This window comes from Carassius auratus, unplaced genomic scaffold (genome assembly GCF_003368295.1).
Source record: "Carassius auratus strain Wakin unplaced genomic scaffold, ASM336829v1 scaf_tig00034075, whole genome shotgun sequence".
Classification (NCBI taxonomy): domain Eukaryota; kingdom Metazoa; phylum Chordata; class Actinopteri; order Cypriniformes; family Cyprinidae; genus Carassius; species Carassius auratus.
This window is the reverse complement of record NW_020526127.1, coordinates 14,875-26,896: the sequence shown is the minus strand read 5'-3', so window position 1 is coordinate 26,896 and position 12,022 is coordinate 14,875. Positions and strand designations below refer to the sequence as shown.

General features: G+C 36.6%; 1 protein-coding gene across 1 annotated transcript; it reads right to left on the bottom strand.

Moving 5' to 3' along the window:
• Positions 1-648: 648 nt before the first annotated feature.
• LOC113081384 (catenin alpha-2-like) lies at positions 649-11,785 on the bottom strand (the record flags this gene model as incomplete). Its single annotated transcript, XM_026253491.1, has 4 exons — positions 649-1,194; positions 5,670-5,789; positions 6,622-6,788; positions 11,545-11,785. Coding segments are annotated over 4 exons (837 nt in total), but the record flags the coding sequence as incomplete, so codon positions are not given.
• Positions 11,786-12,022: the final 237 nt, after the last annotated feature.

Below are 12,022 nucleotides of genomic sequence, written 5' to 3'. Positions count from 1 at the left end.
TTTAGTCATGTTTTTAATTACAGCCTCTCTTGATAAATGTCTTCTCATTGTGGCACAGCATTGCCTCCAGGCAACAAAAACAACTTATTCTTAACTACTAACATTATGAGTCTTCATATCATTTGAGCATACAGATAGATTTGACACCGTTTATATACATACTTTTGACCATTTAGTGTGTCACATATTCTCCTGAAATGTCCAGCACCTGTTGTCAATCACTATTTAAACATATCACTTTGAAAAAGAAAAAGTCAACAACATTACTTACTACATTATATCAAAAAAATGTTGTAACATTTATTAACAGTAGAACTTCAGTAGTACTAGGGATCATCTTCATAACCACTAGATGGCAGCCTAACATTCCAAATATCGTCTCTCACAGGAAGTACTTCTTAGATATTTTTCCATTAATGTTTCTGCTGGATTGCCTTTAGAAAGATGACTTGTTTTCAAGGGCAAAGAAAATAAAGCATATAAAGAAAGTAGTGCATATAACAGACAAGGACAAGGATGCGAGGTGGAGTGAGGGAGCTATTGATTCGGTTAAATTACACAACAATTTTGGTACAATATGGTTACTTTCGAAATGGTGCATTTACAGACGACGGCACTTGGAAGTATACATTTTAAATATGTGTTCTGCTTCTACATTGGTTTGGTTTTGCTTAGCGGTGTTTTCTGTTTGTTTGTTTTGTTTTGCCAGTGTTGCGAGTTTGGGACAGGACTTGGTTCCACAGTGTTGGCACGTTACAGGGACTACAACGATTTACAAACAGCTTACTTCAAAGCAGACACACGAAATTTCAAATGGAGAAAGTCTGAGAAATTGAAAAACAACGAACAAAATGCATCACTTTACAGATGATGTCACGGCGTACCTCATATGCTGCAATAAACAATATTTGAACCGAGTGTACTCACATCAAACTCATTGAGAGCGGCAGCCAGCTCGCCGATGCCAGCGTGCCCGTGCTTCTCATCGGTGGGTGAAGTGGCCTGAGCAGAGCTAGAGATGCCCCCGATGGCCTCCTGGACCTGTTTGAAGACATAGTCCCGGTTGGCCCGTGTAGCAGCCACGTCGGGGTGGCGCAGGAAAGCCTGGGAGGCAGTATAGAGCATAGTGGCGTTCTTCTTAAGAGCCCCTCGAGCTGCTGCCATCTCATCCCTGCACTGAGGGTCTTTCAGCTCCTGGCACACACATACACAGATATCTGTTTCAGACATGTCACTTTAAGATCTAATGCACAGATCTAATTTGCTGATACACATCCGATTTTCATCCCTGTATATTACTGTTGGTCATTTATATTGTCTAACTGCTGTCAATTGTATTACTAATTCTTACATCTTACTTAACAACAACAATCTTTGACTGTTAATATTGCATCACTTGGATGAAGAGTAAAGCCCACCTTTTTATTTGACTTAAAAAAAACTTAATGTTGACCTGACAAATTCTGTTAGACAATCACAGACCGCAAAGCCTACAAAGTTATCTTAGCGTTAAATCTTTTTTCTGCACTAAAACATGTATTACTCTAACTCTTCTTCTTTTGCTTTTCAGCGGGCTGCTGCTATGTCTTCCTGACTCGCGCACTGATGTTCCATTGGGCGCAACTGGCTTTTTGAGTAGTCGCAATTCGTACCTGCATACTTTGAGGTCCAAATGCATAACTTGCTATGCAAAATATTTGCAAGTCTGTTGTGTTTCGACAGGTATACAAAACGACTGTACTGTGAAGCAGATTAAAGATTAAATGGACTTATAACCCTATGGGTTATGTATCAGTTATTTAACCGACATCCCATAATCGCACGAAAAAATTAATTAAAGACCCTTTCATGCATTCAAAGCTCTGTGAGTTTCATCATATGGATAAAATGCTATAAAAGTTAATACAAAGTCATAAACCTACCTACAATGAAAACCAAATCATTCTAATAGGCTTAATGTTTCATTTTATTTGATTTAATTAACATAAATATGCAAATATAACATACATACAGCAACATATATTCTTGGTAAGTTCCAGTACTTGATTCATATTGATCAACAGCTGTGTTTTATTCATGTTAAAAGAACAATTACTGCTTGTTCGTTGTTTCACTTTGCAACCACCTTAGCATCATTTACAATAAATATAATATCAAAACTCTTCGATGTATTACGTATTTCAGCAAAATTAACTGTATTAATGTAACGAATAATGAGTGTCTCCTGCTGGTGTCATTCACCTTTAATTTTGAGGCCATGCACTTCCTGCAACTCAGAAACGCTTTTCATGTAAACAAAGCCAATAGAAGACAAGCCTGCAACCATTAGCAGAAAAAGCGGCTAAAGCTAACACTTCCGTTACATTTTCTGCAATAGCAAGAAGTACAGACCTTCTCATCTCCCTATAGACAATCTCTGGGAGAAACCTTGATGTGTGCAAGTGTCTGAGTGGAACCATGTTCCAACAAAACTGAGCTACATTTATACTGCAGCAGCTGGCTGTTTATTTTATTTTTATTTATTAGAATTATTATTTGTTTTTTCAGTCTGTGGGTTGAAGCGAGACCCACCACTGGAAGACAATTCTGACCCCCTGGAACATGATTTTAGAGTGATTTTAACCCTTTAACGCATATGATCACACCGGTGTCATCAGTCTTGGCTGGTCCCTGAAACATTTGCAGTTTGTAAAATACACACTGATGTCCATAGAAACGGCAATAATGATCCTTACAAATATAATCTGACTACATGTTTTAATTTATATCATTTACAGAACGTTTAGGTAATTATACAGTTTACTCTGTTCTTCTCCCAGTTTACTGGAGAACTACTTTAACGTGTTTCGGGAGAAGAGGATGAATTTGCGTGTTGTAAATCCCACAGCTCGGATTCAGCTGGAACTAACACGACGGCTCCCATCACCCGATATAGATCAAAACGGTTGAAATAAAAAGGGTTTAAACGACGAAATACATTCAATTGCACATATTTCAGAATCGTAATATGAGATATTTTGTAATATAGTGAGCATGTTTGTGAATATTTTGAATAAAACAGGAAAAAATGAAATAAAAGCGATCCATGCATCAGATCTATTGCGGCTGCGTTGTGTTACATGACACATTTTTATTTTTTTTACACAGACATGGCAACCCTGGAGTGGAGGTCAACAGTTTCCAAAGAGTGGAAGGAATATTACTGTATTTATTCTGTTTCAGGTATGGTACTGTATAGGGGTGCTCTGATCACGATCGGCCGATCGTTAATGCGCATCTCGTCAGTAAAGCCGGTTCTCTAATCAGCGGTTAATTCCATCAGGAGCGTGATTTCACATAGAGCAGCTGTTACTACACAGAGCCGTTGTTAACTGAGAAGATGCGCCAATAAACGCTGAAAATGAAGTGGATTTGCGCATATTCTCTATTAACAATGGCTCTGTGTAGTAACAGCTGCTCTATGTGAAATCACGCACCTGATGGAATTAACCGCTGATTAAATAACCGGCTTTACTGACGAGATACGCATAACGATCGGCCGATCGTGATCGGAGCACCCCTAGTACTGTATGTTCATCATTTTACACAGTAACGACGCTTGCAAACTCGCACTATGCTGCAAATTGATCTATTTTGATGAGAGAAAAGCAGATGTATGTGTTTGAGAAAATATTACATATGCCTTTAAAAGATAAATGTCACAGTGGATGAGAACAGTTCCTATTCTGTTTTTATTTGAGCTCCATAAGATGATGATCTTGCCATTTACTGTCACTGTTAGTAACTTTTTATTGGAAGGATTGCATTTAATCAATTTACTTCAAAAATGTAACATCAACAAAATGTTTGGTTTGGATTGTTTGGTAACCAAGCAGTAAGGTACAAGAGTCCATGCTTTGTTGTTAATGCGTCACAGCTGAAGCCTATTTACCTGCCTATTAAAGGGGGGGTGAAATGCTCGTTTTCACTAAATATCCTGTGAATCTTGAGTACCTATAGAGTAGTACTGCATCCTTCATAACTCCAAAAAGTCTTTAGTTTTATTATATTCATAAGAGAAAGATAATCTGTACCGATTTTTCCCGGAAATACACGAGTGGCTGGAGGCGTGACGTGTGGGCGGAGCTAAAGAATCACGAGCGCCAGTAGGCTTTTGCGTTGAACGCGTCTGGAAGCTGTGACACCGTGAGGACAAAACCAACCAAAACAAATCATGGCTAACAGTCAGATTCAGCGTATATTTATGATCCAGAATCAGATCCAGAGGCTGAAATTGAACAAGAGCAGCATCAGCAATCAGTCTCTATGTGGTATGTACTGAAACTGTATATATTTGCTGAGCGGTTTTGGAAAATGACTAAATTCCACTTTCTTTGTCGTCTTTTTTTTTAAGCTGTACATGTGGAAAGTGCAGTTTGATGACAACATCGCATGTTGTTTACTTGATGTGCTTACGCGCCGATAGCTAAGCTAACAACACAGAGATATTTGAAGCAGTTTTACTCATGCAGTTTGATGACAACGTTGCATGTTGTTTACTTGATGTGCCTACACGCCGATAGCTAAGTTAATAACACAGAGATATTTGAAGCAGTTTTACTCACCGCATGTGGTTCCAACAATCGATCGTGACCCTTTTTCGTTGGGATTGTATCATCCTTAAGAAATAAACGATACGCAAATCCGGCGTCAAACTGGGCCTTGTTTGTAAAACAAGCATCTTCGAAATGCAGGGAACAAACAAAAACACTTGCACAACTCCGTTGATGCTCTGTAAAAATAAACTCCATCCACTGGTCCCTTAATGCTGTTTTTTTTTTGGTAATCTGTGCAGGGTTGTCTTGCCCTGGCAACCAAAAACACACTCCTTTTGTGACATTTCGCGACGCTCTCGCTCTGATCAATGAAGTCTGTTGTGCTCTCAGTGCTGTGCTATACGGGAGTGCGCGCTCTTCCGGCAGACGTGCCCTCAGGACCCATATAAGGAAATTCCGCTCCATCTAACGTCACACAGAGCCATACTCGAAAAAAACTTTCCGAAACTTGTGATAAACCGGAAGTAGTATTTTTGGAACAGAAATACTCCTTCAAACGTACAACTTAATTTTTGAAACTTTGTCCATGTTTAGCATGGGAATCCAACTCTTTAACAGAGTAAAAAACTCAGTATGCATGAAATAGCATTTCACCCCCCCTTTAAGGGTTCCCTTCAGCAAAGACCTAAGCGCGTTCACACCAAGAATGATAATTATAAAGAAAACGATATTAGTGTCCACACCAGCGAATGTTATCGTCTGTTTATTCTAAGCGCACCTGTCTGCTGCTTTTAATCCTCAAGCTCGTTACAGCAGGATGGATTCTGATTGGCTGTCAAGATTTGTATCGTTCAACAGCTGAAAAAAAAAATGAAATGAAAATGAAAATGATTCCAACAATATCGTTTCTCTATCTTTTTCAAAATAGTCTTAGAACTATTTTTAGAACTATATCTTTATCATTATCTTTATAGTTATCATGCTTGGTGTGAACGGGCCTTTACACACAGCATCGCTTCTTGTACCTTACTGCTTATTTTATAGATAGATAGATAGATAGATAGATAGATAGATAGATAGATAGATAGATAGATAGATAGATAGATAGATAACAATTGTGATATTTAATAATACCTGCTGTCTGCGAGCAGCAACATAGTTGAGTTTGACCATCTCTTTCCCAAACTCCTTAAAGCGATTGGCCAAGTCCTGCTCATTGGTGGCGTTCTTGACGGCTTCTAGAGCTTCTTCCACCTGCAAATCAACACGCACACACATACAAACATCCAACTGTTTAAAACATCATCCATAAAATGAAAAGTAGTAGAAAAGTTCTAAAAAGCACTTTAACTGATGTGGCTGGGTGACCGTTAACTTTTGTTGTGCTTATTATTGGTTCTCCTGGGACAGTTTTCACTCTCCGTAATGAGACTAGCAGAAGAACAAAGGAGGTGTTTTGTCCCTTGTGGTAAATCTAAAAGTTTCTCAACCTCATCCTACACTCTAAAAGCTCTCCTTTTCACAACCATTAAGTTTCACAGATCTTAGTTCTCAAATTTGTTTAATGATTATATAACAGAGAGGCCACTGGTAAACAGAAAAAGTGTTTTAAAGTGTTTTTATAGCCGGTGGGGAACAAAAATCGAAATAGTGGAACTAGAAGGATTGTGGATTATGGATGTGAAAAAGATACAAGAGAAAAAAAGCCTAAATTCTACACCATAAATATAAATGTGAAATATGGAGCCTAATTGATGACCAGAAGCAAGTGCATTTTAATAGTCTGTTGCAAAGTTAATATATGCGCAAAGCAAATAAACAGCAGGATTCGAGATAAAGACAGTTTCTTTGTACTACAATACATTTCATTTCCTGTGCCCTAGAAATAGGTCTCCTTGGATATCGCAACAATTGAGAGGCGGGTCTGGCTTGTTAAGAAGTAATAATGTTTATAGTGGCTAGCTGAGAGTGGGGAGGTAAACATGGAAAAATAAAATGAAATAGACAAATACACTGTGATGAATTTCATGAACTGCAACTGTGGAAAAATAATGGCCAGTGAGAAATGAATAAGAAGCAAACATACGATCTTGAGGTGAGCCAGGAGCCTCATGACGTCAGCCATGTCAGCCAGGATGAGGAGGCGAGTGACAGCAGAAAGGAGGGCACGGGCGGCACGGACCATGGTGCCACGTTTCACAGAGGAGCAGGGGTCATCCGCAAACTCTGAGGAGGCCATGTGCATCGTCTCACCTACACAGAGACAAAAAACAACCAAGACAAAAGCAAACAACATATGTTTAGAGTTCCACCAAAACAGCAAATCCCTTGTGCTGTGTAGCATTTTTAATTCGGAACTCACTAAAGCTGCATGGACATGTCAAAAGTTTATTTATAGCTGTGCATCTGTTTACCAGTGAAATAAACTGATTAGTGAAACAGTCACTTCAGAAACCAGCGTACAAGGGGTTGATGGTGTCTGCACTGTAAAACCGAACAGTAATTTCATTAATCAAATGAAATGAGTTAATTGCACTCAAATAATAATTAAAGTTCATTGGACTTAATTTAAATAAGTTCTGTAAGCTCAAAATTTTGTTGTAGTAAGGTGAACTTAAAATTATTGCGTTTTCTAGTTCCCAGCATGCTTTGCATCAGAAAACAAGGAAAATAAATGTAGAAATTTAGTGTTATTTTTTGTGATTTTACACGAGATTAACATAGAGGGACAAAAGTTAGTACTTAAATGTTGTGTTATGTTAGAATTTACAAAGGTTTCTGTGGTCCCACTTTATGTTAGGTGGCCTTAACTACTATGTACTTACATAAAAAAATAAGTACAATGTACTTATTGTGTTCATATTGTATTGTAAAACACTTTTGCTACTATTGAGGTGGGATAGGGGTAAGGTTAGGGAGAGGGTTTGAGGTATGGGTAAGTTTAAGGGTGGGTTAAGGTGTAAAGTATGGGTCAACAGTGTAATTATAAATGTAATTACAGAAATTAAATACTAAATATAAGTACAATGTGAAAACATGTATGTACACAATAAGTACATTGTACTAAATTATTAATGAAAATGTAAATACATAGTAGTTAAGGCCACTTAATATAAAGTGGGTCCCAAAATATTAAATATGAGTGTATTTCCAACATTATATGAGTTGATTATAAGTATAAGTTGAGAAATATTAATATTTATAAGATAGCACTGAGATAATTTAAGGCAACTGGAAATGTAATTTTACATTTTATGTAAACTTAAAACATTTAAAAACACCACTTAAATGTTTTTGTGTAGTCTGTTACAAAATATTTTTTGCAGTTCTGTGAAGAATTTTATGACAATTTAACAACAAAAGCAGATCAATATGCAGAAAATAAAGTCTAGAACAAAAAAGCCATTTGTAGACTGGCACAGGAGTGATGGAAGCAGCTTTTTAATTCCCTTTCATTTTGATTGACAGTACTAGATGACCATGCACCTCCTGAACTTTAATGTATTCAAAAGCAGCACTTTCTATCTATTTATGTGTTATACTTCTGAGAAAAAGAAGCTTGATTCAGACTGTCAGAATGTTACTGTGGTATGCTTGCTGAAGTAAAAATGAGCAATTTGTCTCAAGGTTCATTGACAGAATCTATTAATGACCCTACAGTAAGTGGACTCCCACTTTCCATCTGAACAGGAGCCGCAGGCGGGACAGAGTTGATTAATGAAAGCTTACAAAGAGCCCGGCTGAGACATTAGCAAATGTCACTGAATCTGAAAATGATATAAAGAGAAGAAAGATTGTGGCAGGCGGACTTCCCAGAGTCTAGGGAAAGAGAGAATATTTGTTTTTAAGCCTGTACCTGCTCTGTGTGGGTGAACACTTGCGTGCACATAATAAATATGGCTGTACTTTTGTATATGTGCGTGTTCTGCCGTTTCTCTCACAATGAACTGAAACGACAGAATGCCAGCTATTCTTAACAAAGCCTTGCTGCTGCCCCTCCACTTCCAGGGGAAATGTCAGCACTGTCCTCTGGCTCTGTGCACTGCTGTGGCAGCTCTACCTTCACGGATTACCACAGAAGGTTATAATCTTATTTCCATCCTGTATAATTTAACCAAGTCAAAAGAACACACACATTCAGGCAAATTCTCATCCAAGCTATGTGAAGCAATCCTTATTTTTGCAACAATGTTTGGTCATGCTATAGGCATCGAAATTGAAAATTAAAAACTGTTTTAAAGCTTCTTTCAAAGAACCAGACTGTAACATAACATCCGATGACCTAGAATAAATGAAAGTTAATGTTAGAGATAACCAAGTCAATATTTAATGAGTGCAATGCTTATTTCTCCAGAGAAACTAAATCCTAAGTAAAAGAAAAAAAAAAAACACATATATATATATATATATATATATATATATATATATATATATTCTTTCACCTCACTCTGACAGAAATGTGTGGTATGATGGAGTCATCTAGTTTTGTATTATTTAAGACAAAAACACAGTGACTGATAAAATGTTGAGATGAATGGGAATATTAACAGATTTGACCAGGTTTTATGGACCTTGAAAGAGCAACTTAAATAGGACAGCATTAGATGAATAGCCTATTGATCCCTGAGATGACCCTCAGCTCTCATTACTCTCATTACTGTTTTCATCTTGTGCATTGTCTTTTTACTCCATGTGTCCTTCTGAAACACAAAAATACAGTATATTATTAAATTAAAAAAAAAAAAAAAAAACCCAGCTGGACAGGACAAAAAAAAAATGCACTTTAACTTTTTTGGAAATATCTTAATATGGAATTTTGCATTGAAGACCTCATGTGGGAGGGTGATGAGCAGCTAGCAGCAGTATAAAATGACTGGCATTTTTGTTGTGTCTGTTTGTTTGGTCTTATAATTTACTACTAGTAGCTTAAAGAATTACTTCACATCCAGAATAAAAAAAAATTGAAAATGTATTCACCCCCATGTTTTCCAAGATGTTCATGTGTTTTTTCTTCAGTCGAAAATAAATTAAAGTTTTTGAAGAAAACATTCCAGGATCCATATAGTAGACTTTATCAGGGACCAAGAGTTAAAGGTGCAAATTGCAGTTTCAATGCAGCTTCAAAGGGCTCTACAAGATCCCAGCCGAGGAATAAGGGTCTTATCTAACTAAACAATCTACCATTTTATAATAATAATAATAATAATAATAATAATAATAATAATAATAATAATAATAATAATAATAATAATAGTACACGAGTGCATGATTCGTGAGATTGAGTTAGTGCAAGACAAGCATTTGTGCATCTTGTTAAAATATGATATATAATATATATATATATATATATATATATATATATATATATATATATATATATATATATATATATATATATATATATATATATATTCATATTATTATTATTTATTTATTTATTTATTTTTTGAAAATGACCAATAGTATTACTAAATTAGACCCTTATTCCTCGGCTGAGGTCATGTAGAGTCCTTTGAAGCTGAACTGAACTTTGGACCCAGTGACCACTACTGAAGTTCAATATATGGAGAAAAATACTGGAATTTGTTTTTGTTTTTTTTACTTTTTTTTTTATTACTTTTCGACTAAAGGAAGAAAGCCATGAACATATTGGATGACATAGGAGTGAGTCAATTATCGGTAAATTACTTTTTTTTATTCTGGAAGTGAACTAATCCTTTGGTTGTCTTTTGTTCAAAAGTTTCACTAAGTAATTTTTCATTGTCATTAAATGAATAAATCAATAACTGTGGGACACAAGTGACAATTACATACATAATTACTTAACGACAGACGGTCAGCCTTGGGAGTGGTAAGCCACTCGGACCATTATGTCCAACCTGTGTTCATTAACCTCATCCCAGTTAAAGGTCAGCTTGCTAATGGTCCACACAGAGTATTTTAACACACTTCATTATGCCCCTGCAGCCGGGGCTTGGCTCAGTCTCCATCGGTCAGTCCCTTACCTGCAGTACCTCATAACGCTTATTTATTTTCACCAAAAATTACTCTAAAAACTCAGTGAACAAGGATATCTCACTGCGGACCTGTGGTAAAATATAGACTGCCTTATGTAAGATTTTTAAAATGTGCTCTTGCCAAGACTGCCAAAAAAAAGAAAAAGGAACTGTAGTATAATATTATAATTATCTTTTTATATTTCTATGACTTTTTAAATGCCTGAAATAACTTATTTAAAAATTTCCCAATATTTCCAGGTTTCCCATGAATGTGAGAAATGTGACATTTCTCTTACACTGATTTTCTTCTTTGTTTTTCTCTGAATTAGTTCATATTTAAAGTCCCAGAAAGAGACAGCGAATTGTCCCAGACTCCCATTAATATTATATTAGCAAGCAATTTAATCCACCACCAAACTAAACAAATTAAATAAAGATTTCACATTCATTACCTCAAAGATTCTTCAAAACAAACCACAAAAAGAGAAAACAGATTATTATTAATACACTACAATGACAGCTAATACATTTTAGTATTTGGGGTTTAAAAGTGTATTTTTTCTTGTCTTCGCAACCTCATAATTGCTGCTCGGCTGTGTTTATGGGATGATGAATGCTCTGTGAAACACCATCAATAACTATTTGCCATTTTCATAGAGGTAATTTGGCTGAGCAAACACTTACTTCAGTCCAAACCAATGAGCATGAAAGTGCTGGAAAGGGACACAGTGTGTATGGTAAGAGAAAATGTGGTAAGAGAGAGAGAGAGAGAGAGTGTTTAATGTGCTGCCAGATAAGGGCTGTACATAATACGCAGGACTTATAGGTGAAAAAGCAAAAGAAAACTTTAGCTTAGCTGTCTGAAAACTGCAGCACACAGGCTAAAAGCAGACAACCTTTATAATAATATATATAATTAATATATGTTTGGTTGCTTTATGGGACGCCGTAACAAATAAGCAGCAGGTTTTGTTTGGGACAGTACCTCAGGGTGATAACAAGCTGCTCACCTTGCTTGCGAACGTCCTCTACAGCTGCGATAAGCTCCTCCTTCAGGTCCTGGCTATCCTTAGCAATCTGCTCACCCTTTTCTAGAAAGTTATGTGTAGCCTGCTCCACAGACAGAGCCAGCACATGAGCTTTCTTGGAGCGGCCCTTTTTCTTACCGGATGGACCTTTGTTACTGGTGTTGACCAGGGTGGTGACCTGTGTATGAGAAGAGTCATAGATGAAGATGGATTGGGCAAAAGACTTGTTTTTATCACATTTTATATATAATAATTATTTGTTTGTTTGTTTTTTATGTACCATTCTCTGAGCAGAATACATAAGGCAAATCAGGTAACGTAGGTGATTTGGGACATTTAATGAAAATGCGTGATGAACACAAGCATTATCCAGCAGAAGTGTGTTTATTTCTAAACCAATGGGTCAGAAAAACCGCTGGGTTTGTTTGTTGCTTTCAGAATTGTGATTAGGTAAGGGGCC